This window comes from Nesoenas mayeri (genome assembly GCF_963082525.1).
Source record: "Nesoenas mayeri genome assembly, chromosome: 1".
Classification (NCBI taxonomy): Eukaryota; Metazoa; Chordata; class Aves; order Columbiformes; family Columbidae; genus Nesoenas; species Nesoenas mayeri.
Window position 1 is genome coordinate 61285892 of NC_137541.1, and position 27361 is coordinate 61313252.

Consider the following 27361-nt stretch of genomic DNA (forward strand, 5'->3'; position numbering starts at 1 on the left):
AAGTGTTGCACACATCTTAGTCTTCCTTCATAACTTCTGGCTTTAAAACCAGACCTGTTATGCCTCACCCGTGCTCATTAACTGAGCCATTTGCTTGTGTAGCCATGACAGTAGTTTAGGGGTTTCAAGTACACAGGATAGCTTCCAATGTGATGTGAAAATACATGGTACCTGCCATTAGGGCTTCCCCTCTGCCCGAGTCCTCATTTCGTATGGCTGTTCAAGTGAGGATAAAATGTGTCCTACAACCACGCGTGGAGGTGGGAGAGGAAAGATGCTGTTGAAGTTGCAGTATTGCTGCAAGCCTCATCCCCACCAAAACTACTTCCAATTAATATCTACTTTTTTAAGAGATCTTTTTTAATGTCACAATAATATTTCCAGTCTCTAGCTCCAACTGCAGACCTACTTCAGGAGAAGAGAAATCTTGTCAAATACTAGGGAGTCTTTGTTTATTTTTATCTGGGGATGCAGTGACAGTTCTTAAACTGACTTAATTTCAAGTGACTGGAGAGCCAACCTCCTTATTTGTCTGATCATACTGTGAAGCAGTCCCAAGTACTAAACAGCCTTGTGCTATTTGTTTAGAGCTGTTAAAAATGCAGGAAATGGGGCAGGGGAGGAGATGCTTTCATTTTTGATGGGCAACTGCCTTGTTACTTGAGAGCTGTCTACTTTTTTTGTTTATTAGTAGTGTTTGTGTGTGGGATCAAGCAAATACATATGAGTTGGCTCCAATTAGAAATACAACGTGAGGAAACTGGAATGCAAAGAAATAAGACCAGTTGATCAGTGTAAGTGATTTTGGTGCCTACGTAGTGTAGCTGATGTCAGGTTTCTTTGTATGTGTCATGATAAAGCAGAGTGTTGGATAAAGTTTTTCCTAATGTAGGAAAAGGTGTGGAGGTTCTTCCTTGAAAGCCTCACCACTGTGTGGTAGATCCTACTGCTGCTGATCAGTTAGCAGTTGAAGTCAGCACCTTGATTCAGCCACCGACACAGTAGGGTTAGAAGGTAAATTTTTTGAAAGCGAAACCAAGTGCTGGCCTGGTTAGTTGGAGGGGAATCAATGAATAAGTAGTGTCAGAACAGAAGATTGTTTTCCTCTGTAGCTGTCTTGAGAAGGGATGGAGATAAGTTTTCTTCTCTGAACAGCCTCCTAGGAAAAACAACAGATTGTTTGCTGTTCTCTGAGGGGGAAAAAATGTTTATCCCATATAATGCAGAGAGATAAGTGTCTGAGATATGTGTACTTCCTCTTTACTCAGTGGTGTGTTTCAACTGGTAAGTTAAAAGTCCTTTGGAGAAGCATTCTACATAAATGTGACCAGGATAAGTCTGTGCGGGTGGGTTTGTTTTGTTTTATTCTAGGCCAAAGAGAAGTATGTTGAAATAATAAAAGTGCAAGATGGTAAAAGTCTACCTGAGATAGCCACTTGTTTTGCAGAACAAATTCATGAGGCTTCTCCAAACTGTGGGTGGGAGAACTTAGGGGAAAAAAATATTTAAAGCTTGTTTGGGTTAGGAATCTAAATGGCTGTGGAGCGGATAGTAACAAAACTGCTAATTAAGGGAGAGCTTTTGGGTGGGTCAGAGTGGTAAGAACTCTGAGCTGGCTGCTGAAAGTCTGAGAGATTGTTAGATGCTGAGACTTGGTTTTGGCGGGAATCTTGGATGGGAAGTGAATGATAGTGTGTCAGCAGAAAAGACAGATTTCTGAGAGAATGTGTGCAGCCAGAGAGAACACATCCTTAGATAATTGTGTTGTACACTAGGATTTTTGTTTTCCAAATTATATGATTGAAGTTCTCAATAGGATAACTTCAGTTTAATGTAACAGGCTGAAGACTGTGAAAAAGTTTAAAATGAACCGAAGAAGGGGAGTTCCACACAATGAGTATAATCAGCTTTATATGAGTGTAAAGATTATAGGAATAGGACAAGATTTCTGAGGGTTGCTTCTGCTTGTATTTTTTTTCTTCTTTGAAGTTTTTTGGGGGAATGTTTTTTGAGCACCTGGGTAAAATATCTTTTGCATGTCTTTGGGACTGCCAATTTTAAACTGCTAGGCTTGGTGTAAGGTAAAAAAAACCATTCCCAGTTGCAAGGACTGTTCCAATTTTTGCCTTCCTCTGTAAAATTGGACAAAACAGTTAAAATTATTTAGGAAATTCACCTATTAGATTGTTTGGTTACTGTAGATCTTAAGATGTTTGTAAGACTTTTTAGACAGCTTTCCTGTGACACATCTGTTGTGGCTGGTCCCTTGCAGGAAAGTGTTCTGAGACCTTGAATGGAATAAACATTTTGTGGATGTATCTGGAGTACCTCTTTGTCACAATGAAAGAGTACAAGAACAGGGCAGGCATGTATGATATTTTCCCTGAGTTGTCTTCCAAAATTGAGCTATTTGTCACTTGGGAATTTTATGAGTTGAAGCATTTTCTGTTTGGAAACCCTCTGTCTAGTTTCCATTAAACCCACATTATGGATACTAGAAATTTGTGTCTTGTGGTGAGGAATTCCATGGCCATGGTTAAATGTGGTGTGAGTAATCATATTCTGTGGTGGTCTTTAAATCTGCCACGTGCTAGGTCTCTATACTAAAGGAAACAAAGGCTTCTGAGAAAAGTCATTTGATACGAGGCCTAGTACAAAACCAGAAACCTAAAACTAGTCATAACTGCACAGAAGAAAAATATTAGGAGATTTCTGATGTTATAGTGAAATCTAGTAAGAATGAAGAGAATGTGGTAGGGGGTTTCTAACTCAAGTACTTGATGAACAAGATAATATAACTTGCTTATATTAACCTGAATTATTTTGGTTACCCAAGAAATCTCTTCCAAACAACTACTTACAGCATAGGAAGAAACAGTTCGCTGGAGACATTCAAAACCCACCTGGACATGTTCCTGTGCGACCTCACCTAGGCGTTCCTGCTCCAGCAGGCGGATTGGACTAGATGATCTTTTGAGGTCCCTTCCAATCCCAAACATACTGTGATACTGTGAATGCTGGTATGCTGAAGCATGGAAAGTCAGAAAAAAATTGCTGTTCATGTATAAAAAAGGATGGGCAGCTGTGAGGCACCAGGTGGTGATGGTTCTTGCTGCCAATCTGCATGTATCCTTTTGCTGTGTGCTGCACACTGCTGGCTCCCAGAGGAGATGTTTGCTTCTGGTCTCCTGGCCAGAATTGGAGTGGCTGTGAGGGTGGTGAGGAGACTGCTCCTCTGCTCAGGGAGTTTATAGGGGGCCTTCTCACAGCTCTCTTTCTGTGAGCATGAGCAAGGAGTGGATTTGCTCTCTTTGAATTTCATTTTGGTCCATAGTCCTCTGAGCAGTGACAGTGAACTAAGAAAAACAACAACAAAACAAAGCACAACAACAAAAACAAAACCAAACAAAAAATGAATAGCAGATGCTGTTCCTGCTTTGGGAAAGCTTAATGGCCTCCAGGTACTTCTGCTCTCTGCAGATTCTGCATAGGATCAAATCATTGTGCATTTTCACCCATGAGGTCTAAAAACTTCCTATGGTAGCTTCTCAAACGAAAGTAATACCTTTGCAAAAAAAGTTTCACTTTCTTACATGTTCAGCTATGGAAGATTGTCTTTTTTGGTTGCTGTTTTGCCTTTTTTTTAAAGTGTACGAGTAATTAGAGGTGATTTGTCTAAAAACTCAGCATACTTTTGGGCCTGTAAGGTTCTTTTCCACTTGATTATGTGTTGGTATGCTTCATATAACTGTCATAGGTATATATGTATTAGAAAGTTAATGAAAGTTCTCAAAATGCAAACGTGAGACTGAGTTTTTAAAATGGAGAGTTTGTAAGACTCAAAGAAACTAAACAGGATTGTGATGCTGTGCATTGAGACAACTCTTATTTCAGGTTTCTCACTGTTGTCACACCTTGGTTAATTAGTACATCTGCCTTTTAATTAGACAAGCAATCATGTGGTCTTCTCTGCAGTCATGAAGACTGGAAGAATCAGGTATTTTTATCTTACCTAAATTCTTAGCATAAATTAACTCATCATGCATGCTAAACTGGCATCCTTCAAATGTTCTGGTTTTAAATCTGGTACTCGATGTATTTCTTTTGACTTAAGATTTGCATTTTGCTTTCTGTAGTTTATGCTGTGAGGTTTGTGCCTGAAACTTAGAGTTGTAAGCTCTGAATTTCTATAAGCATTCTAGCTGTCCTACCAGTTTCACCTGTCAAATATAAGGCAAATGCAGATCAGGGCTGTTCAGGCAGCTGAATAAACTGGTTTCTTGCTTTTAATTACACAGCTGGTTTAACATGATAAGGTTTTTCTATTCAAAAACAATTAAAAATTCTCATGTCATATCAAGCATGCACCAGAAATGTAGTTGTAGCCTATGCCGAAGGATGCTTGCTGAATATACCTGAATGTTTTGGAATTTTATGCATCGTATGAACAGACTGATAGAATAAAGTAAATGGTAGCTTACTTTCAAGTAAAGTTTACTTGTTAGTTTTTTGGGGGCTCTCTTGCTTTTTGTTGTTTTTTTAGTGTTGTTTTTGGGGTTTGTTTTGGTTTTTTGGTGTTGTGCTTTGGATTTAATATTTGGATCCTCAGGGAGAGCTGTTGGCATGCTTATCTTTTTGCTGAAGGTCAAAGTCAAATTAGAGTCTAAATTACCAGTTTCCATTGGGAAGAAATTTAACCATGGAAGACCTCTTTTAGACTATCAATAAGCAAACAAAATTTTATTGCATCACAGGAGTTGTACAGTGAAATAGACTTTATAGCTACCATGAATAAGTCCTTCGTGCCTATGAAAGCCAGAGAATGTGTCTTAGGGAGGTGTTTGTGAAGCAAGGTGAGCAGTGATGCCACAGCAGCTTGTACTGGAATCTGGCTTGAGTGGAGTTAATTTTCTTCACAGCAGCCTATATAGTGCTAACGTAGGCATCACTCCGCTGGTGTTAAGTGATTCCTTCTGTGTCATTAGGAGAATTTTTTCCCTTCGGTTTTTGCCTCACTTTTTAAATTGTCTTTATCTCGACCCATGAGTTTTCTTGCTTTTGTCCTTCCATTTCTCTTCCCTCACCCTGCAGAGGGTGGAGCAATCAAGCAGCTGGATGGTGCTCAGCTACCTGCTGGGGTTAACACACCATGCAGGCTAAACTCAGTGCTGGATAAATTCAAAGTAGTATACGTTGAAAGGAGAATAATTTCATTTCCTTCAGTTTTATTGACCCACAGTCTTGGATTGCAAAGTCAAACAATATTGGAAATTTGCTTCATGAAATGGATGCCTTGTCATCTGGAATGCCTTGTGCAACATTGATCGCTGCTTTTTAAGAGTATTCCTCAAGTAAGGAGAGCTTAGTGATTCCTTAAGAGATGGAAAGTCTGTCTATAGAAAGTGATGAAGGACAGAGAAACATATTGTTAGGAGTGTGTTTCCTTTACCTCATGATATGCTAGGCAGACACTCAATGAAAGGGAATGCAGGTCACAAATCTTAAAATAATCACAAGAAATGTTTTAATTCCATATTCTAGTAAGTCATACTTACATTCATGGCTTCTTTTGTTGTTTAAGTAAACTGATCAACCAAGGCCTTAATATTTGTAGAGAATGTATATACCACCGGGGGATAAAAGTAGCCATTTGTTTTTAGGATCAGTTGCAGCAGTTTAGAGGAGGATGTGAATTGTGGGTGTGAATTCTGCCCCTTCTATGGTACAGTTTCTTGCGCCCTGTATTTAAAGCATTTGAAGTGTGATAGTTTGTGACGTGATACTACACAAGTGGACTCTGGGTCTGACCTAGCAGAAAGATTTCTTGAAACTATTTTGTAACTTAAATTTCTAGTGTGTTTTAGTTTTGATTTGGAGAACAACCAGCTGACTTTTTTAGGACTTGAACAGACACCTCAAGGTCTTGGGTTTTGATTCCCATATAGCAGCTATGGATATTTTTCGAGATGAACTTTTAAGTCTCAAGTCTAAAGCCATGTTTTACAAACTTTTTTTTAGTAGTACATCACTGTCAACTTTCACAACTGGTATTCACCCTAACTAAAATTTTATGATGGTGATCCCACTGTCTGCTATAACCTTATAAATGATCAGTGCTCTTCTGGACACAGCTTGGGAGCTGACCTCAAAAATAGTGGTGTGGAGGCTGCTGTTGACTCGGCACAGCAGGTTTGATCCAGTGTGGTTTAGTGATTGGATGCTCTTGAGCAAATATTTCTGTATTGGTATAAATCAGTCCATTATGTCCTGCAAATCAGTATCCCTTAATTATAAGGTACGAGTGGGTGCTGGTAACCGATGTCTTTGCAAGTTAAATGGCGTGCATTTGATGGAGTAGGAACAGCTTTGTAAAATATGTAAATTCTGTTCAAATTCCCTTGGAAACAAGATTTAGCATGAAGGAATTGTCTCCTGTTTGTCTTATTATACTAATGTGCTCCATTAAGAATGTATATTCTTAAATGCTTCTTTCTCCTGGAAGTTGGTCAGAATGCCCTGAAATCCAGAACAGCTGTGTCTGAAAGCCATGTTCTTCATTTTATAGAGGATGTGATGCTCAGTATCATCTTATGTCCTCTTTGCCACAAAGGGGTTTAATTTTATCTGTTAGTGCTGTAAAAATTGGCTGACTGATTTGGTTAAACATTTGTTCTTCATGCCTAAGATGAGAACTAAATGCAGATAGCATGTTTGGATTTTTACCAGAAAACCTAACATGTCAGAATAGAAAACTAGTAATTTGGCAAAAAAAGATAGCATGTTGCTGGGATTTAGTTATATAGGTACCAAGGGGGAAAAAAGTGTGATATTTCAAGGGGATATGTGTTCACGTAAGTAAATGGGAACTTTGAAGTGATGTTTCAAAATCCATATTACTTGGAATATTCTCGCCTATTGTACCCAGTACTCAACTGTTCAGAATTTTTCAGAAGTTCTAAGGTGTGTGTAACATACATAACACTTGGCTAAACTGAGCTAAACTACAGTGCTTGGCTGAGGATGGAAGCAGCTAACTAGTTTTGAAAGGTGTAATAGTATTCAGAGCTGTCCAGCCTCTCCACTTTCAGACAATACCTTTACGTTGATTTTTTTGAAGTGCTTGTTAGTCTCTTCAGTCTCTTTATTGCTGTATTGGAAACTGCGCTGGTGTAAGGAAGCATTTTTAACTCACTGAGACTCTGCCAGTTTCTGCTCTGGTGTTAGAGAAGTGATGTAAGAGTTATTTAGGGACGTAGCCCTGAATTTCTTACTGAATCAGGAATGACCTGGTTTACAGAAATAAATGATTTATTATGCTTTGTTTAAATGCTTGTGGCTGTAGTACTAAATATATATCAGCAATGTTGTTATGAATACTCACGGTCCATAGAAATACTTTACATGAATAAAAGAAATGAGGAAATTACGTGTTACAGTTCTGTTTAATCTGTTTAGGTAGTAAGACTCTACTGTGAGAGTTTTTGGAGGCACTGGAATAATTTTCGTTTGATTCCTTGAGACTTCACATTTGCAAAGTTGAGCATGTGTTTTGGTGTCTTCTGGAATCACTACTTGCCCAATACGAGATGAACAAGTAAATTACTTTTTAGCGTAAGCTACATACTGAACACATCTTGCAATCTGTATTGGCAGCTTCTGTACTATTCTGTAGTTTTGTATAGCCCACGCTCTTTACTTTTGAAAATTGTTTGCTCAATCAACTGTTCAAATTGTTATAAAAACCTAAACCTTTTCTGATCTACACATCTTTGGTATGTAAGTAACTTGAAAACCCTTAACAGATCCTCTGATTGACTAGTATGAACTTCTAGGTGGCAACTGTTGCAAAACATCTAGATTCTTTAGTTACAAAATAGCGGGATCTTTAACTTTGTGATGATTTGGGTGTGAGAAGCAGGTGGGGGAAAAAAGAGGTTTTAGAGGGGAATGCTTTGCAGGATGAAATTTCTGCTTTATAGCGGGTGCTGGTAGGGACTGAAGGAGGGGGCTGAAGGGCTACATGCACAGATGGTGATAGACCGTACTGTACCAGTCTGGGAAAATGATTAATCAATACTACAGGGATTTATTCTCATTTTTAGTTCTTTTAATTTAGCCTTCTGTTTCTCTGCTCAGGAGTTCTGTAAGAGAATGTTCTAAATGTGATGCTGATTTCAGGATCCTGGTGATTTTAACAGAAATCAGAACAGTTCTGGGTTTTAGCTGGATCTTGTTGCAAATGGCAATGAAGAGAACAAACTTTCTATCCATATTTCTAATTGCAAGTTGCATAAACATTGCTTAGATTTCAATGAAGGAGACTTGGGGAAGTAATACTGAGGAACAGTGAATGATAAGTGAGCAAGATGCTTAATGGACATTTTTCATAGTCCTGTTGCACTTGTGTAGCTGTTGGCAACTTTCGTTCTGATACGTTGCATTTTTGAGAACTTGCCTTCCTGACCTTAATGATCTCTGAAAAGGAAGCTTGTAACTTCATGAATCTTGTTTCCAGCAGAATTAGAAAGGAAGGAAAACAAAAATCACCTGAAGTGACATTATTTACAGAATGTAATTCAGTAATAGAGTTGAGACTTTTTGGTTCCTGATTCAGACCTCTGCTTCATGAGGTACTGTAAGATGTTGTTGCTCTTTATGGAGGATCAGTGCTGGAGGAAGAAAATACCTTTCAGTGGGAACAGGGTTCCTTCTCTTTTCATTTCACCTTTAATGTTAGTCACCTTTCCACTGCTTGACTTTTCCTTCTTGTCCTTTACCCACATCTAGATTATGCTAGAGCTAGAACCTCTTCCCCCTCTATGCTCAGTCCTAATGCTTTACTTAAGCAGTCCCTTCCCCCTGGTGTTCCTTGTCCAAAATGAACCATCTTTTCTCCTAATCACAGCATGAAAGGTTCCTATTCAGAATGTGTTTCCATTACCTCCCCAGCTGTTTCAACCACTTCTCCCCTACATGATGGTTTGTGGCATCTTTGTTCCCTGCCCTCTGCCTCATTTAGCTCTTCAATCTGTCTTCCCTCTGTCTTGCTTGGTTGTTTCTCACCAACCTGCTGATGATGGTCCCCTCTCCCAGTATACACAGGCTTTCCCTGCTCGGTTCTTAGGTTTGTCCTGCCTTTCTTGTCCCATTTCTACTTCATGCCCAGCCACTTGCATGCCTCTCTTTATTCCCCTTTTCCCCCTGCCTCAGTCTGTATATTACCCTCTCAGTATCTGAATTTCTTCTTCCACTGTGGATGTCAGTGGTGAAGTAACAGAGGTTGCTGGAAAGGTAGAGCTGAAGTGTCTCAGGGGGCTTCTACCTCAGTCCAGTGGGAGCTGTGCTTAGGGGACAAATAGCCTTGAGCTGAATTGCTGCTTGCTCCATTGAAATGGCTCATGATTGGACCTGACCTTTGTGGGAGGTTGGAGCACACCTCTGAAATCCTCAGAGATTTTAGTCAAATTCTTAAAAAAAAAAATGTTTACTCTGTATTGGTAAATATATATGTTGGAAGCAGGGAGAACTTGCCACTCAACACTGAGGGGACAGGCAGGTTCTTTTAAGGATCCTTGGCAGCATGATGATGGCACTAAATCGTAGTTACATTTAAAGCTTTCTTTTCTTAACAGGATATTATTATTAGTATAGCACAGCCTTAATAATTAAAATGGCACAGGATTTCTACAAGCAGAATCAGTATAGTACAATTCATAAGTAGCATAATACAGAATTTATAATACAACTTACCTTATAATTTCTAATCACCCAGACCCTCTGGGTGATTACATGGTTTGCCTTATCAGTATAGCAATTATAATCTAGACTTCACATTCCTATGAAAGAATATGATTCACTCACTGAGTCCTTGGAGGACGCAGAAGACAGTGGAGGCGTCCCTGGCCACCAAAGTGTCCCAGGTCTCACTGTCCACCAGCGACTCTGGTCTAGCTTCCCTCCTTAGGACGTATAACTGCTTGATTTTGCAGACAGTGCTTTGGGTGCTGTGAGGCCTGTTCTGTGATGCCATCACCACCACCTGGTGGACTGGGTGTCTGGGACCTTCATGGAGGTCTGGTGTCCATGGAGCTTGAGGCCAGTGGGAGGGGAAGAAGAAATCTGCTTAGTTTGTCTGCTTGGTTGCCAGGACCTTCAGTGCCTGATGATGAGGAGAAAGAGAATCAATATGTGACCCACTTGATCACAGAGGATGGCTGCTTGCCTCATAAAATGGTGTCAGTTATGCTAACCACATCACCAGGGGTTGGGAGCAGGGGGTACCAGTCACAGAACAACACTGTGAACAGTTGGTTTCAGTGTGAACAGTTAGTTTAGTAGAGACTGAAGCAACAGAAGGCTGAGTTTTGCAATGGAAAGTGGTTGATGATACTGACGATATAGGTGCTTCCAGACTCCCTCTTAATACCAGTGGCAGGTATTAGTAGCAATTAAGGAAGTTTTATGTTGGAGGAATGACCTACAAGTGTTGGAAAGCCACAGTGTTCACTTCTAGGATGGGGCAAAGTTACTTAGATTCATGAAAAGATGCATTAAGAAGTAATGGAATGTGTCAAAGTCACTTAAGGCTGAATATCAAGATTGTAAAGCAGTATGCTATAGCATGTTTTTTCCAAGAAGTCAGTAGAAATTATCTTTTCTAAATGTTTTTGTGTTGACCAGATGAAATGCACAAATATCCTGTAAGAAGCATTTTCCTATTAATCGGAGGAATGTTGTGAAAGAGAATATTCCTTTGATTTGTCTCTTCTGAGAGTTCATATGTTTGAGTTCTAGAAATGCAATATATAGCGTAACCTCAAGTGGTGTTCACAAAGCTCCTTCAAATAGGCTGCTACTTTTCACTGTCATCCTTAAGTAGGACATAGGGCCCCTAAATACCCATGGAAGTTTAAGTGCAAGGAGCAAAAGCTAGGCTCCGATCCAAAGCCAACTGAAGCTGATTAGGAGACTGCTTTTGGCTACCCAGGGCTCTGGCTTAGGCCACTAGCAAGCTTGTGTCTTCAGACAGACATTTTTGATTGGTTATGTCTGTGGGTTTTTCTTTTGATTCATGTTTGAGGTGCTGTCCAGGATTACAGGAGATGTCCCAGTGTGTAAACCACCCAAATGTTGCATATTTTCACTGTTTAGTTCTAGAAATAGTAAGTGGGTAATACTCAACACCTTAACTATGCTTAATCACCGAATTATGTGTTGTTGTGTTTATATGGCTTGACACTATAGACTGTTAAATCACAGGTTTACCTAGAGATATTTATTCCTGTAAGATATGCCTATGGATAGGATAGAGGCAAGGGAAATATTATTACATTGTGTAGCTTGCAGTTCTTTGTTTGGCTAGTTTTAGTGTGCTTCTCCATTCTTTCCATCCTGTTAGATGTCTAAACTTTTTGTATAGTGAAACAGAAGAGAGAAGTATGTTTCTCAAATGGGAAATGTCTGTAGAGTTGCAAATATAGGTTGAAGTAAGAGATGATGTTTGGCCTGGCTCGGATGATTGTTTTATTTTGCCTGTTTGCATGCTTATCTTTTGCTTTAGAAATAGAAAATAAAGTGTTTACATTTCATTGTAATGTTTTTTTGAGTGCAGTCCAAGTTAGTTCATTTTAATTCCACTTGACTTGTTGCCCCACTTAATTTTACAGCTTGGCCTGAACTTTTTATAGGTGTACATAGTTATTAGCTGTCAGTGTGCTGGGTCTCAGTTTTCTTCAAGTTGAGAAGAGTTGGAAAGTCACTTTTGGAGTTGGATGAAGAATTCATTCCAAATGTCAATAGAAATATAGAGCTTGTTCTCTCTTCTAGCTGAGCTAGGTTGTTTATATACTATTATGCAAGAAAATTTTCCACATTACAAAAAATATTCTGAAAAGCTCTTACCTGACATTCTGTGGAGCATCATGAAAAGTGCATTTTAGCACTTGAGGTTCAAAATGCTTGCATCGGTTTGGGGGAAACATTGCAACTTCTTTTAATTAATTTATTTTTTGTTTGACCTCTAGGTTCCAGCAAGATGTGGAGTGACAGTCCGAGACAGCCTAAAGAAAGCTCTGATGATGAGAGGTCTTATTCCAGAATGCTGTGCTGTTTATAGAATACAAGATGGGTATGGTTTGTGTGTGATGGTTTTTGCTCTTCGAATCTCTTCTTGGAGTTACCCAGTGCGGCCAATTCTGTCCAACATTGGGGAGGTTGTTTTCAAAACTCAGAATGAGGTGATACTTTGTACTAAAAAAATTTGTGCCATGAAGACATGTGTAAAAAGAATGGCAGCCAAACTCCTTTATTTACTCACTTCAAGAACAGGCATAACACAGAGTAATATGAGCTTATAGACTGCTGGCAAAACATTCGAACTCATGCTAACCAAACAAGTATTAAATAGGTTTCAATAACTTTTCGGTTTTATTTGGCTTGCTTATAGTGCATTTTTAATTGAATACAGAGTTCCTGTGAGGGGAAAAAAATAGTTTCTAGCGCTAAAAAGTTTGTAGATTATCTTACTACACAGAATTAACCATCTCTTTAGAACTCTGTTGGAACAGGTGCTTTCACAAGCACTTTATTTGATCAGAAAAGTATCTGTCACCTTGGAACTAAGGAATCAGCCACTACTGAAGCTGATTGAGAAAGTGCATTTCATTCATACTTTTTTTCTGATGAAGTTGTGCTTTCCTTGGGATGTGCTGAGCTTAATGTCTTGCCTTTAAAGCTTCCGCAGTTAAGAGACTGGATAGCAAACCCCCACAGTGCAGCTTTCTACCTGACCCCACATCTTCAGCAGGGGACCTTCGAGGGCTTGTGTGCTGCTGCTAATTAAAGGTTTATTTACACTTTAGAGAGAAGAAGCCAATTGGCTGGGACACTGACATTTCCTGGCTCACGGGAGAAGAGTTGCATGTGGAAGTCTTGGAGAATGTGCCACTCACAACACACAATTTTGTACGTACTGGTTTTTATGAAACGTTGAGTGAGGTTAAATCAACTCTGTACTTTCAGATTCACGTTGTCAACTTCGAATAATATTTTGTAGCTGTGGGATGTCGTGTGGGTTGCAAAAGAAGTTCTTAATCACAATAGTTAAGTGAATTAGATAGAATTGTAATTGAAATAAGTGTAAAGAGTACTTGATCGCCCTTAAAACTTCCACGTTTGGATGGAATACACCCTCTAAAATCTATAAATGTAGGGAGTGTAAATCAGCACTGCATTGCAGAGCTGTAATAATAATCTACTATTTTTGTATTGCTGTATCTATAAAATGTATTCTGGGCCTCCCTGCTGGCTCTGCAGCAGCAATTAACTAATGAACTAACTATTCCCAGAGCAGTGCTGACATCATCAGTGATGCTAGTGCACAAATATGTTTTGACCTGATAAGGCACCAAATAAATGGAAGCTGTTAAACAGAATCCATCTAGTGGTTCTAGCTACATACAAAGTCCTGGAAGTAATGTTTTTCATATGGAAGAGACCGACCTTTTATTTATATAAAAACCCAAGATTCTGTTTGCAAGCTACTTAAACTATTTTACTCAAGCGAGCTAGTTTGGCTATGACTAGTTAGGTTGAAATCTAGTAGGATTAATGTGTTTTTAATATCCTTCTGAAACCTTGATTATGACATCTAGTCATAAAACTAGAATGCGGTTTTATGCCAAGTATTGCTGAATTTTAAAATGAAATGGAATTATTCCCCCCGCCCCCCCATAATATAGGGATAATATATGATCACTGTTTCACAATTTTTAATGTTTCTGAGTTTTAGTACTCAAAATTACAACTGTATATGTAACACTACATAGAAGCCCTATACATAAGCCATATCTGTATTTCTAGTCCTATGAGTGTTGGACCGAAGTGTCATTTGGCTCTTGGAAAAATTAGAAAATCTTTCAGCAGCTTTTGTTTTTATAGGTTGTATCCAATTAAATTCTGAATGTTCGTCTCTAGCATGATAATAGTGCGCTGTTTTCCTTCAGATTTGTTGCTGTTTTTCTTACTGCCAATGAAGTGAAGCATTAATTCCAATAAACAGTTGAAAGAAAATTTGGATGCATGAAGACTATTCGAAAATGAGACAATCTTTTATGTAAATCTTTTTAATGTATAAAACTGTAATTCCATAACCAGAAAATTGGCTTTTACATGTATTTGAGGGAGGTAAAAGGAAATATCCTTTCTTAGGCTTACAGAAGGACTCTATTTAATTATGATTATTTTTGACAATGTAGGTACGAAAAACATTCTTCACGTTAGCATTCTGCGACTTTTGTAGAAAGCTGCTTTTCCAGGGATTCCGGTGCCAGACGTGCGGCTACAAATTTCACCAGCGCTGTAGTACAGAAGTGCCACTGATGTGTGTCAATTATGACCAACTTGAGTAAGTAATCATGATTGATTTTGAAGTTGAGCCTTTTATTAAGCTTGCAGCTGTCAGTGATTTCTTATATTAAATCTGTAATTCAGGAAGACAGAGGAGGTGCCTGAAAAAAAATAGAGAAGTTCAACTGTTCTTGTGAGACTGCATAATTCATATTCTCTCTGTGCTAGTTCAGACAACCAGTTCATATTTTTTTTGCTGGACTAGAAAATGCTTTCTTTGAAGCATGAATGGGGTAGCTGAGCACTTGGCTGTATCAGACAGACTTCTCATTGTTCACAGTTGTTATTCTTAATCAAAACTAGTTCTTTATTATGTGATAGCGAGGGCCCTATTTAAATGTTTAGATGTGGGTTTATTCTCTTCAACCTAAAAAAAATGTTAAGAGACACTAGTTGAATATGGTGAAATTGCAGTTGGTTTTACAGTGATTTGAAATAAATCCATTCTTGAGTTTGATGCCTAGGTAAGAAACATAAAAGAGAGTGTCCAAATCAGTCATGTGTTCTTGAATTTGGTCTATTTGTGTGAGTCTGCGAGGTAGGTTAAGGATCTGGTGTAAACTGTCTCCGTGTATTTATTTGATCGGTTTTAGTGGAGGATTATTAAGTCTTTTAAATAAACTTTCCTGTAAGGAATCATATAAAATGCTAGTTTTTCCCCCAAGAATAAATTTAATTTCTGCTTGTGCTGGTATTTTTAATAGTTTCCTTGGGCACCTCTCAAGTTTGTACTCAGGGCTTATTGATAATACAGTTCTATCTATTTGACGTTTATTTTTTTGCATTAAATTGGTGCAAACATTAAAATAAGGTCATGTACTCAACACATAGTTATAGTTTGTGCATTCTTGAGGAACCAAATGTCTGCAATTTCAACTAACAGATTAAAAGTTACTTTCTGCAATGATACGCTTAAGGCATAATCTTTTGATCCTATGTCAAGTAAATAATATTTTTATCAAATCTTGTGGATTAATGTGTTAATGTAGTCTTTATTTTAAAATTTAGAATTTGGTCGGTGGGGGGGTTTTGGTTTTGTGGGGTTCGTTTGTTTGTTTTCAATCTTGGAGTGTGTTATATTGTGAAGCTTCTGGGTTTTGCACAAGTTAGGTTGTTTTTGTTTTGTTCTTGCCTCACAGTTTGCTGTTTGTCTCCAAGTTCTTTGAACATCACCCCATACCGCAGGAGGAGGCCTCATTAGGAGAGACCACCCCAGCATCTGGATCATACCCCTCAGTGCCCCCCTCAGATTCTGTTGGGTATGACCTTATTCCTGCTGTTTAATAACATAACATTGCAGTACTGTATGCTTAGAAACGCTCAAAATATTGCTTTGCAACTCTCTCTACATTTTTGTAATCTGGCTTGTCATGCAAATATACCCACCTTTGCTTAACTTCCAAGAAGTGAATGTTTCCATTCGCATGAATGATATAAATTAGTAATGAACCTAAGTTAAACCTGTACGTTAGTGTCTATAGAACTGGAGCCTTGCCTGTTAAATTGATTTCTTCTGCATGGTAGCTTAGACCTGGTCTAAACTGGAAAGATTTTATACTTAAAATTAATACAATCCAAAATTGTATCCTCACAAATACTTTTAGTTTGTGTTAAAAAAACTACAGTTTATTTGCCTTGAAGTGACATACCTCTGTTTCAGAATAAGCCACACCACTTTGAGATCAGTGTGAACAGATGCCAATTCCAGGTTCATAATACTGCTGTAGTGGCTTTTCCACATACACATTCCTTTAATATCCTCTAGACCAGCTGTCTTCCTCCTGTTTAGATGTTGGGATATACCAATAGCATCTCTTTGCTGCTGTGAAATTAGACTTCTAAAACTGACCACAGCCTCCATCCCCTGTCCAACAAAGATTCTGCAACCTCTCTCTGTGAAGAGACAAGTGATCGTATTTAGATTATGTTCCCAGTAGCTAAGGGATCACTGACATCACCCAGCACTAGATAGTTGAACAGATCTCCAAGAAACAGTAACTCAAGGATGTGTGTCAAAGTCAAGGAACCTAATGCAGTTTTATTAAGAACACTAAATACAAAAGCCTTCAGAAAAATGTTCCTAGGACCTGTGTTTGCTCCGTGGAGATGAACTGAATTTGGCAGAAAGACTCTCTTGGTATAGTGAGCATTGTGCCCAAACCAAAGCAGAAACACATCTGGAAGCTACGTAGGCACCTATGGACTAACTAAAAGAGAAATCCCCTGGACAGCCAAGACTGTTTTATGAAAAATCAAATATGATGTGTCCCAGGAAAACCCACTGGCAGTCCTGCAGAGGGAACCTCGTTTGGTAAGTACAAAGAGAGATGATGTGCTATTTTGTGCAGCTTTGAGTAAATTCAGAAGTGCCTCTTCCTGGTAGTGGATGTTGCCTTTGTATCCCATGGATGTTAGTACAGCAGATTGTGGACAAGGCTGCTGCTGTGGTTCTCTAAGCGAAGCAGGCTCTGCCTTTCTCGTGGTACAGCTGAAATTATAACCAGGTTAGAACTATTAATCTGGGAAGAGGCTTGCTTATACCAACTGTGTTAAATGCCTGCAGATGCCAAGGGCACTGTAGAGCCTCAACCCTAGTACTGCTATGTGCTAAGTTCTCTCTAAATTTTCAATTACCTCTGCCTGACAGAATCACAGAATGTTAGGGATTGGAAGGGACCTCGAAAGATCATCTAGTCTAATCCCCCTGCCGGAGCAGGAACACCTAGATGAGGCTACACGTTCATGCTTTCTTGCCAGTTTATATACAACAGGACGGATTATCTTAATTGATCCATGCACTACTTCAGGCAGTCTTAGTTTTGTGAAGTACAAATGGAAAGGAAAACTGAGTCCGAAGCTAGTTAATGCATTAAAGTTTTTAACTTCACATACATAAAAAAGTTAACATTTAAATATACTTGCCAGTTGAGGTTAAGGAGCTTTTCCTAAGTGTTACATCTGTACATGTTTGTGGTTGTAGGAACTGTAAAAGGTTTCTAGCTCTTTGCTTTTTGCTTTATTGCCTTGCTGTACACTTACATTGTTAAACAACCAAAAAAAAAAGCATACGTCATGCCTTGAAAATTCTGTTTAGTTTTAAAATGGTTTATATTTATCAGCTGGTGTTCCTAAGTAGTATGCAAGTTACAAAGTCATGCAATTTTTCCCAAGCATCTGTGTTAGTAGTATTTCCTTTCCAGAAGCAGCTCAGATGCTGTTGTATGAGCACTGTCCATACCTTTCTCCAGTTATCCTTTTGGCTTTCTTTAATAGTACTTCTCTGCTTTTTAAAGACATAATTGTGGAAATATTAATTTCACTGATTTTTATTTTTTAAAAAAAACAAACAGAAAAAAAAATGCTGGCCTTTTCTGTAAAAACATATACTTACCCATGGTTTTGTTAGAGGGTACTGCTGTAATATGGAACAACAGCTCAACTGGAATGAAAAAAAAGTCTGACATTTGAGGTTGTCTTGTCTGGGAAGAGAGTGAGGGATTGAAATTTTGAGAGTTGGGCAGTGGGATAGAGTATATGAGGAAATAGCGTTTATTAGTTTAATAATTGTTCCTTTGATTTCTCTGTTCTCTTAGCATCTTGCATGGTACAGCCCACAGAGGAAAGGATGTTACTAATCGTTTGGTAAACCTGAGGAAAGAGAATGCAAACATCCTTCTTCACCTTTAGCCTTGTGAAGGGATTCCAGCAGCAGGCAAAGTGCCCAAAGAAAGGAAGAGTTTGTGTTGCAAGACAAGCTCAAGAGGAAAGGCGTGTGTGACATGCTGAGACATTGTCAAGGGATCAAATGGAGAAGTTGGAAGGAGAAAGGGACATAAAGGAAAAGACCATTGGACCTGATGCAAACGCTGCTAAACATGCTGGAGAACTTTGTTGCACCTCGCTCATGTGTAACATCGTAAAGCAATCCAGTCCCGTAGCCTTTTGTTCTTCCAACTGTAAGCCATAGGCAGTCCCTCCAGACGTTCCTTCCCAAGATAAGGAAGCACATATGGTCCCACTTGCACATTTCCGAACCCCTGATAAAAATGTGTCCAACCTCCACATTAGGCCTTTTGTCCAATTTTAGTTCTTTCAGTTTGCACTATCCTCTTGTGCCAAAGCAGTAATTGTAATTATAATCTGCGCTTAACTGGAAAGAATTATTAAAGTGTAGGTCTCCCTAATAATAGCCATTTGTAATAAAATTGAAGTACATGAACTGTATATAATACATTGTATTCATTTCATTCATTGCACTTTCATAAAGTTTCTTTTGTATCCTTCCTCATAAAATACGAGCACAGAATTTCTGTGAACTCAGTTCCCTTGATCTTACAGATATGTTAATTGAAAAAGGGAGATTAGCTATTCAGAATATTCCAAAGTTGTCTTTTTCAACTTCCATCTGTTCTCTCAGATGTTGTGATGTTGGGTAAAATTTTGCAAACTCATGAGGCACATGCAGGATAAGTAACCTGTGGAGTGAGTGATGAAGGGGGCACATGGTCAGACTTTGAATAGCACAGAAGATTCAGTAGAAACTGAAAGCTTCTGCTTTGCTCAAGGCAGAATGCTGGTAATAAGCGGGTTGGCAACATCTTGGCTTTTTGAAAAAACAGCATTTCCCGACATGCTTTATCTTCTAAATTCGAGGAAGGAAGGGGGCCTGTCTGGTGTACCATTCTAGGAAGCTTGCCAGTCCCTGCCTTAGCGCAGGCTCCAGCCCATGATTAAACACGTCTGCTTTCCTTTCTGTCTTCCAAATGTTCCCTGATCATTCTGCCTCAACTGAAGTTATTTAAATATCTAGAAAAGCTTCTGAAAAAATGAGGAAGCAGAGATGCAGTCTTACAATATTATATTGAGTATTACAACACCTTTTAGATCCCCATGTGTTTAAGTGAGCAAAAGCTTTGTATTTTATTGCGTAAAATAATTCTGAACTTTTCCCTTAGAAATTCTGGCACCAGACCTTTTCCAGACCACTCCATGTAAATGATAGCAAATTCCCTACAATATCCAGCTTGATATGCAACCTTGCTGAGCAGTAAAGTCCTAATATCACAATATTTAGAAAAATCGTGTTTAGTCTGTACAACAGGTGAGGGAAACATCCTGCTCTCCAAAATTGTGTATGCAGAAACATGCTAGTGAACTGTGGCCTGGTTTGGAGGACTAACAACAGCTGTTTGGATTCTCTTGATCACCCCTAATACATGAAGCTATCAGAAATTTTAGGAAAACATTGCTGAGCTTTGGTCTGTGCCCAAAGGCCCATATAAATGCACACCATTGTGATAGTCCTAGGAGTTAGTTGTTTTAAACCTACAAGCCAACATGGATGGAAACAAATTACCATGGTATAGAAAGATTATCTGTATGAATTTAAGACTGTTACAGATCTGTCCCGTGATGCCTTTGCACCTACTTCACAGGATGCTCTAAGAGTGATTTTTCTCTAGCTTGCAGTTACAAACTTGTACTGCTATCCTTTTCTCCAGATCAACATCTGATTTGGGGTTACTGAAAAAAGGGAAAAAAAAAAAAAGGAAATCATATTCTGGTGTAAACAAACAAACAAAAGCCTTGCTGCACATTTTAGCTTGCAATAGGTTTCACTCAGGTATGAGTATGCAGTCTGCCAGATGAATAGCGTGTACTACACCAAGCCCTGTGGCTAAACTGAGATGCACTTGTTCAGGCTGGGAGGGGGTGAAGAAAAATCTCAGTCCAGTAGAGATGCTTTCATTTTAAAAGGGAAGTGGCACACACCCTATAACTGAAGCTAGGTGAATACGAATTTTCAATTTTAAGTATTTGCCCAACTACAGCAAAATAAAAATCCAGGCCAAAATCATGAAGCCCAAACAAATCTCTTTTGAGCAAAAAAAATCTTTCCTGAGTAGACCAGCTCTTAAATATGTGAAACATCATATTGGTGGGTTAAAGGAAATAGAGGAAAATATGTATAAAAATTTATTTTCATATTTGTAAAGAGAACTAACTTGTATCATTTCAAGTTCTAAGGTCCAGTGGAGGTATTGTATATGATTTTATAAAATCGTTTGTTTATATATAATGTAGCATGTGTCCTCACTTTTCTGAGTTACCTTCCTCTTTCCTCTGGGCCCAGTATTTATAAATCTGTAGACACACTGGCACTTGCTGTGATTGAAAAGGGTAAAAATCCGCGTCTGTCTGCAATTGTGTCCTGACAAACTTCTTTTGTTTTGTCCTGATAAAAACGGAGGGAACCATGTGCTTATTCCAAATACATGGTCCAAGGAAAAAGCATGCTCTGTCGTACTGCCAGAAAAGGTTCCAACACATTAAATTGAGATTTGACAACTCTCCCAGCTTGGTGCCTGAGGAGCTGAGAAGCATTTATTAAAGGAATGCCCACAGATAAAGACTGGAAGAAAGTATGCAAGATGAGGTGATAGAACCTCTCTAACACGTTAGAATATTGACCTTCTTACTTGCAGAAGGTCTTCTCTAGCTCAGAGGTTGCCTGTTAACTGCGCACAAAAGCCACAGGAGCAACAGAAACTTGGATTCTGGTATTTAAATTGCGGCTTCTGTAAGCCCAGCTTTCTGTAGATGTATGCTACAGTAACAAGGGCTTTGCAGCTGTGTGCGTTCTGGTCATCTTGAATTTTCGGTTGTGTTTTTGGCAATATGTTTGCTGGCCCTGGGTTTGTGTAGCCCACAGAACTAGTTTTGTAACTTCCCTGAAACAAACATCACCCTCTTCCAAATGACAATGGCTGGTCCTTTATGCTCCAGTGTTCCTTCTACTGACCTGGAGTAATTAAAATTTAGGAATACTGTAAGAAGGTAGCTCAGGGGATTGCTGCATTCTGTGTGGTGACGTTTTCTGTAGATCAAGACCTTGATGCAGACCAAAATACAGCCTTTGCAGCACACAGGCAGAGGGTGGTGGTAATCTCTTCTGAGCTCGTGATTTCATTAGACTATCTTGGCTAGCAAACCACTTGTGTCTTTCTCTTCACTAGTTACCTTTTTCAAGCAAAACTCCCATTGAGCAGAAATAACTCACCTTTTTGTAAGTGTCCCAAGGACAGCCATTAATGAAATCCTGATTGCATAGATGGAGCAGTCAGCTAACTGCTTATGAGACTCCCATCTCTGGATTCTTTGGTATCTAAAGCCCAGAGTTCCTCCCAATAATAGTTTAGAGACTCCAAAAAAGAGAGTTCTCTCTCAGCCTGTAATTGTCTTCAAAAGTTCTGAACTTCCCCCAGTTAGAATTTAATGAGTAGCAAAGGCTATTCAGATTGTATTCAAATGTGATATGACATGGCATTCTGTGCTAGCAACACGATGGGCATGATGACCTGTGACCAGAAATACAGACGTATTTGCAGATTCCCTTAGCAGGTGACCATTTATGATTCAAAGGAGGATGTATTTGAAACAATACCTCTGCAATTTGGCTTTCTCTCCCTTGGCTTACTTACAATCACAGAAAATCTGATTGCTTCTGTTCTCATCACGTGGCAGAGCTCAAACGCTATCTCACAGTCACTCCTAGTGCAATGAGTTGGTGTCTGTTTTTACACGCCTCCCTTGATTTCATTGTTACTAAGAGCTCTCAGGCAGTGTAAGCAGGAGTTAGCTGTCCCAACAATGACAGACACTTTTTAGACTTTTCCTCTGAAATCTTTCCATGCAGCATCTGACGCTCATGTCTTAAACATGAAAGTGCTGTGCTTTAGAATGTCGACCAAGTCGTACACTTGTATCTGTGCAGTGTCCCATCTCCCAGTGTGGCTTCTAGTTGCATGATTTCCTTACAAAAATGTTCAGGAGTTCAAAGCTTCTTCACCTACAATAGGAAAGATTTTACCTGAAGACACTTGTTAGCAATGGATGAAAACTTCAGCTATGTACATCAACTGCATTTTAAAAATGTTTCTGAAATTCTGAGCACCTTCTGAAATGCTGGGCTTGTCAGGGCCCTTTCTCAGAGATTTGCCTATTGACAGATTCAGTTCATTGCTTTCCAGTATCTTCCCAATATTTATACTCTATCATGTGACAAGAGGCAACTATTTTTTGGAAAAGTTAAGCAGGGTTAAACTCACTACCTATTCTTCCCCTGCCCCACTTCCCAAACGTAATCAAAACTATTTTTTTACAAGACTTACTAGACTGTTATTTGAATTCATTTGCAAATGCTCCGTTTTGCCATTCTCATTTGTGAGACTGTTGGCCAGGAAGGAAAAGACGACAGGTACTCAGGATCCAGACAGCACCACGTTCTGGGATCAGTGCCAAACTGTGTAAACTCTTCAATGAATGGGAGGGTAACAGTCTTTAAAGCAGACTTGTTTCTGAAAAAATGTCAAGAGATCCTGTTGGAAATGTTAGTTATCCCCAAAGATCTTTGGAGAAACCAAGAAACGTTCATTCACAGTGCCTGGCAGCACCAGGACCTATTGCTGCTGTACGTTGCTATATGGTTTATTTCTGAGGCTTCTCCCTGTGGGCATTGCCTTTTTGGGCATGGTAACTAACCCATGAGTAACTGAATGGGTGGAGGATTTTACTCCTCACTTAGGAGTTGTGTTTTCTGCAAGCTCTAGAAACCTTGCTGTCAGATGGCATGTATGTTTTAACATGAAGTTTTCTTTGACAAAGATGGCCAGTGTTCCTTGTTGACCTTTTGCCTCCTATCCATTAAATCATTAGACTTAACAGTGACTGACCTTGACTTGAGTAAGACATAAATGCCAGTTTAATGTACTTAAACAAAATAAATGCATAACCAAAGAACTGACATTCTGCCTTCCTACAAATGAAAATGGAAGTGATGTTTTTTCTTCTAAATTTATGATTCATGATGCCGTAAATTAAAGACTTGATCTACATTTATGACTGGCAGCATTTGCATTTCTTCAGAAAATTTGTCTGCATGGTCTGAACGCTTATCTTTCAAGTCAAATCTATTGCATTGCCTAACTGTAGCACTATAAACGACGTTTGAAATGTTGCACTATTCAAAGTTATTTTTCAAAGATTGAGGTTAAGTGGTGGTATGTTTATTTTTAGTATCGATATTTCATATTGCCTTGACCATTATATGAATCAATTATATTGAGCGAACAGTATGTAATTTTCAGTCTTCATTGAACAATAATCCCATCCATAGAGGTTTTTTTGTGACATCTTGTGACTGTAATGTTGATGTGAGATGTTAAGCATTTTTACTTCTCAATGGGTTGCCATTAGAAGAGTGCATTGCATTAACTATGAAGTGAGGACATAGCAGTGTGTCTTGCTATCTGCAGCACCTGTTGGGCTACATTAATTTTATGGATCAGGTTTTATTATAACTAGTTTGGTATGGTATGCTAGGGTTTTTTGGTTTAACTCAGAGCACTTCACAGCCATGTAATTAGGTAGTTTGTGCAGCAGAGAATTGTTGCAATTGATCATAGAGTAGTAGAGGTCTTTAATTATAAATTGTTTTTATGCAGTCCTTTAGATCAGTTTTTTTTTAATGTATGTATTATTATAGTTGAAAAGGACTTACCACACCCACTATGCAGTATTTGAAGCCATTTGTAGACCTAAATCCTCTTTTTCCTTGACTTTGTTTCTCAGACCACCAATTCTCCCTAGTCCTTCTCCTTCAAAATCCATTCCAATCCCACAGCCCCTCCGACCAGCAGATGAAGACCATCGGAATCAATTTGGGCAACGCGACCGATCCTCTTCAGCTCCCAACGTTCACATCAATACAATCGAGCCAGTCAATATTGATGTAAGTATTCATAATGTTTGGATCGGGAATAGTAGATTTGATATTTCCCTTGTGAATTGTTAGTGTGTTAAATTTATCATGGGTACACACGAATGCTGTGTTTCTAAGCTAATCCTTGGTGGTCTGTCAGAATCTTCATAGTTGCCATGTGAGACATTTTTGTTATTGAGAGCTGTAAGAATGCAAATAACCCCTTCTCCAAAAGCAGAAACTGCCTTTTGACAGTTTTGTCTGTTCATTTTCAAAGAACATTCCACCACAAACTACTGCTCTCTTTTGTTTGTTTGTCTTAATCCCAAGGCTCATGCTGGTAGTTGTACCACAGCGTTACGATATGAAATATGAATGGTTACATTCTGGCAAACCATTATACATGTTAAGCATATTTCTTTATATGCAAGATAGGGATTTTCAGTATTTGTGATTTGAATAATATTTCTGGCACTGAAGAAAATTAGATTATTGCAGTAAGCTTGAGTTCAGATTTACTGAATGTTCCTTAGGATTTTGAAAGCAAAGTATGTATTATTCTGAGCATTGTTTTGAAGTGTTCAGAAACTGCTACACTTGTTTACCACATATATCTGGATGCTGAATCGTAAATAATAATAATGGTTGATATTAAGTGTAAGGCAAGCTAGGACCTTTCAAAATGTTGGTCCACAACCACCTCTTTCTAATTTTGCTGGTGTATACAGCTGGTGTTTTACCTTGAAGTCTACTTTCTAGAACTTAGCCATTTGTCAGGCGAGCAGTCTTGAAGTCTGCCTTGGACACTGAGGCATAAATTTTGCATGGGAGCTGAGTGAAAGGAGAAATGTTAGTTGATTATTAAGAGTGTGGCCACGTAGACATTTGCATATGGTAAATGGCAGCCGTGCAGCTGAGAGGCAGGACCAGCACTTTTGGCAGCTGTGCAGGTGTATAAAGGAGTAAAATAATTGATTTGTGTGTAACCAAACAAAAGAAAAGTTTCACAATGAAAATGGACATACAGAGGGAAACTGATAGAATTTTCTAATCTTCTTCTGTTTAGAAAATCCTTAGTGTAGTTTGCTTTTATTCTGGATACGTTGTGCAAGATACTCTCAGTTCACCGCGGATCGCAAGTGAAGGCAACCTTGTGTAGTTAGTCATTTCTGAGAGGAACAGAGCGCGACTGGCTATGCAAATGAGGTGCTTTGCTACCACAAAAAAAACGAAGCAGAACTCATTTGACTGATGTACCTCAGTACAAGAAATTGGTGTCCCAGCTTCTGATATGACAGTTCAAATCATTTGTGCCACAGACGCTGTAACTAGAACATTTGGTTCGATATTTCTTTATGCATTTTGGCCAACTCTGTGTTTAAATCAATATTTTCATGTCAGCATCTATTTTGGGTAGTCTGCATTTCACTTTACTACTGAGAGGTGCTGTTTTAAAGTAACTAATTTTGTAAAGTTTAGTAGTAGCTCTTTGGCATTGCTGCTATTAGTAAGCCAGGGTAGGAAACTGCTTCTATTGTATGGACAGCATATGAGGTTATGGATTGTCAATTTGATCAATCTCGATTGATTCTGGAATGTAAATGATAATATCTAAATTAAGCACTTTTTTATTTATAGGACTTGATTAGAGACCAGGGTTTACGAGGAGAGGGAGGTAAGTAGTGTTTAAACTAGTTACTGTGCTATATTTAATTACACAACTGCTCTGTCCCTTCCCTTTGTTCTGCTTCCTTCTACAAAACACAGGCACAAAGGAAAATATGACTAGAACAAAAAATGAATATGCATTTGCTTGTCCATGAACTTAATATTTGTCTGACAAAAGTTTGAGTCATTTGCTGGTCATTCTGGGAGTGGGGGAGATGGAAGGAGAAAAAGTTTTGAAGTGGTATCTAGTTTTTTGGTTTTAAAATTGTCTCGCACCATCACTTCTTTGCTCTCTCACACACACACACTCATTCACTCACATGGCTGCACATAGATATGCTACAAGCTCCCAACTCTCTCAAAGATTTTTTTTATGCCTGTTGTTACCTTTCCACCCATGGAAACAACGGGGAATTTCATTGAAAACCGTCAACATGGTAGATGTACCTTCCATATGAACTGCTGCATCCTAAAGCAGCATCAAATACTCCGGTTCTTCTCCCCCTCTGCCCCTGCTGAAGATGCCGCTTTGCTGTACTGCATGCCTGTGCTACTCTTGGAACCAGGTTGTTAGAACCTTACGCTAAAGCCAGGTCTTTTCATGTTTTCTTCAGTAAGGCACAGCCCTAATTCACAGTTAAGTCAGAACTAGTGCTAGAATGTTTAGTTTCTCTTTACGTGTTATGCACAGGCCTGTTAAGTCACATCTCCTACTGATGTCAAGGTCCTGAGAGGGCTTCTTATGTGCTGTATTTATTCCTATGAATATAATAATAATAGAGAAATAATAAAAAAAAATAAATAATAAGTAGGGCAGGCGTATGACAGTTTTTTTCCAACTCCAAATCATTAATACAGTTGTCTCCTACTAATTTTAAGTTCCTTCAGCCGTGAGTAAAGTCTGAATTACCTTAATGCACTCTATCGTGATCTCTAAGGTTTTATACTGTGGGCTGTCACTAACTTTGTGTCTCCCATCCAAATCTGGTAGTTGGTAGGATGGTACCTACATACTGCATTGTGTTTGATGGAGCTGCTTTTTCATATGGCAGCGATAGAATGCTTTTTAAAAAGAAAATTCCTCCAATCCTGCAAACCTACTAATTTAAAGTTGCCATTTTTAGCTATATTTTGTATGTATTGATAGGTGTGGCTCTCCACAGTTTTGCCCATTTTGTCCAGCATTTAAATGTTGTGCTATCATGTTGGTTTTAACTTTTGATCATAAACCGTCTGCTTGGCATCTGAAAACAATTGGCTCTTCCCAGTCCTGAAACAGTGTTATTAGTAATTGACCTTTTATTTTTTTCTTCCTTCAAGTACAGAAGCAATCTATGAGTAGGAGTCAAAGCATCCTAGTTATTTCCCATGACTTCTTTCATTTCTTCTATGTGTCTGTCTTTCTGTCTCTGCCTGCCCGTCTCTTTCTCTCTAACAGCCCCTTTGAACCAGCTGATGCGCTGTCTTCGGAAATACCAATCCCGGACTCCCAGTCCCCTCCTTCATTCTGTCCCCAGTGAAATAGTG

General features: G+C 38.8%; 1 protein-coding gene across 3 annotated transcripts in view; it reads left to right on the plus strand.

The window, feature by feature from the left end:
- The window catches only part of BRAF (B-Raf proto-oncogene, serine/threonine kinase), an 86881-nt gene that overhangs the window by 30727 nt on the left and 28793 nt on the right, over window positions 1-27361 (plus strand). For all 3 annotated transcript variants that reach the window (XM_080363974.1, XM_080363975.1, XM_080363976.1), the window contains 6 exons: window positions 12024-12127; window positions 12861-12963; window positions 14256-14404; window positions 15546-15665; window positions 24037-24196; window positions 25805-25841. In XM_080363974.1, the coding sequence (XP_080220100.1) occupies window positions 12024-12127; window positions 12861-12963; window positions 14256-14404; window positions 15546-15665; window positions 24037-24196; window positions 25805-25841 (673 nt within the window). The remainder of the gene's footprint in view (window positions 1-12023; window positions 12128-12860; window positions 12964-14255; window positions 14405-15545; window positions 15666-24036; window positions 24197-25804; window positions 25842-27361) is intronic.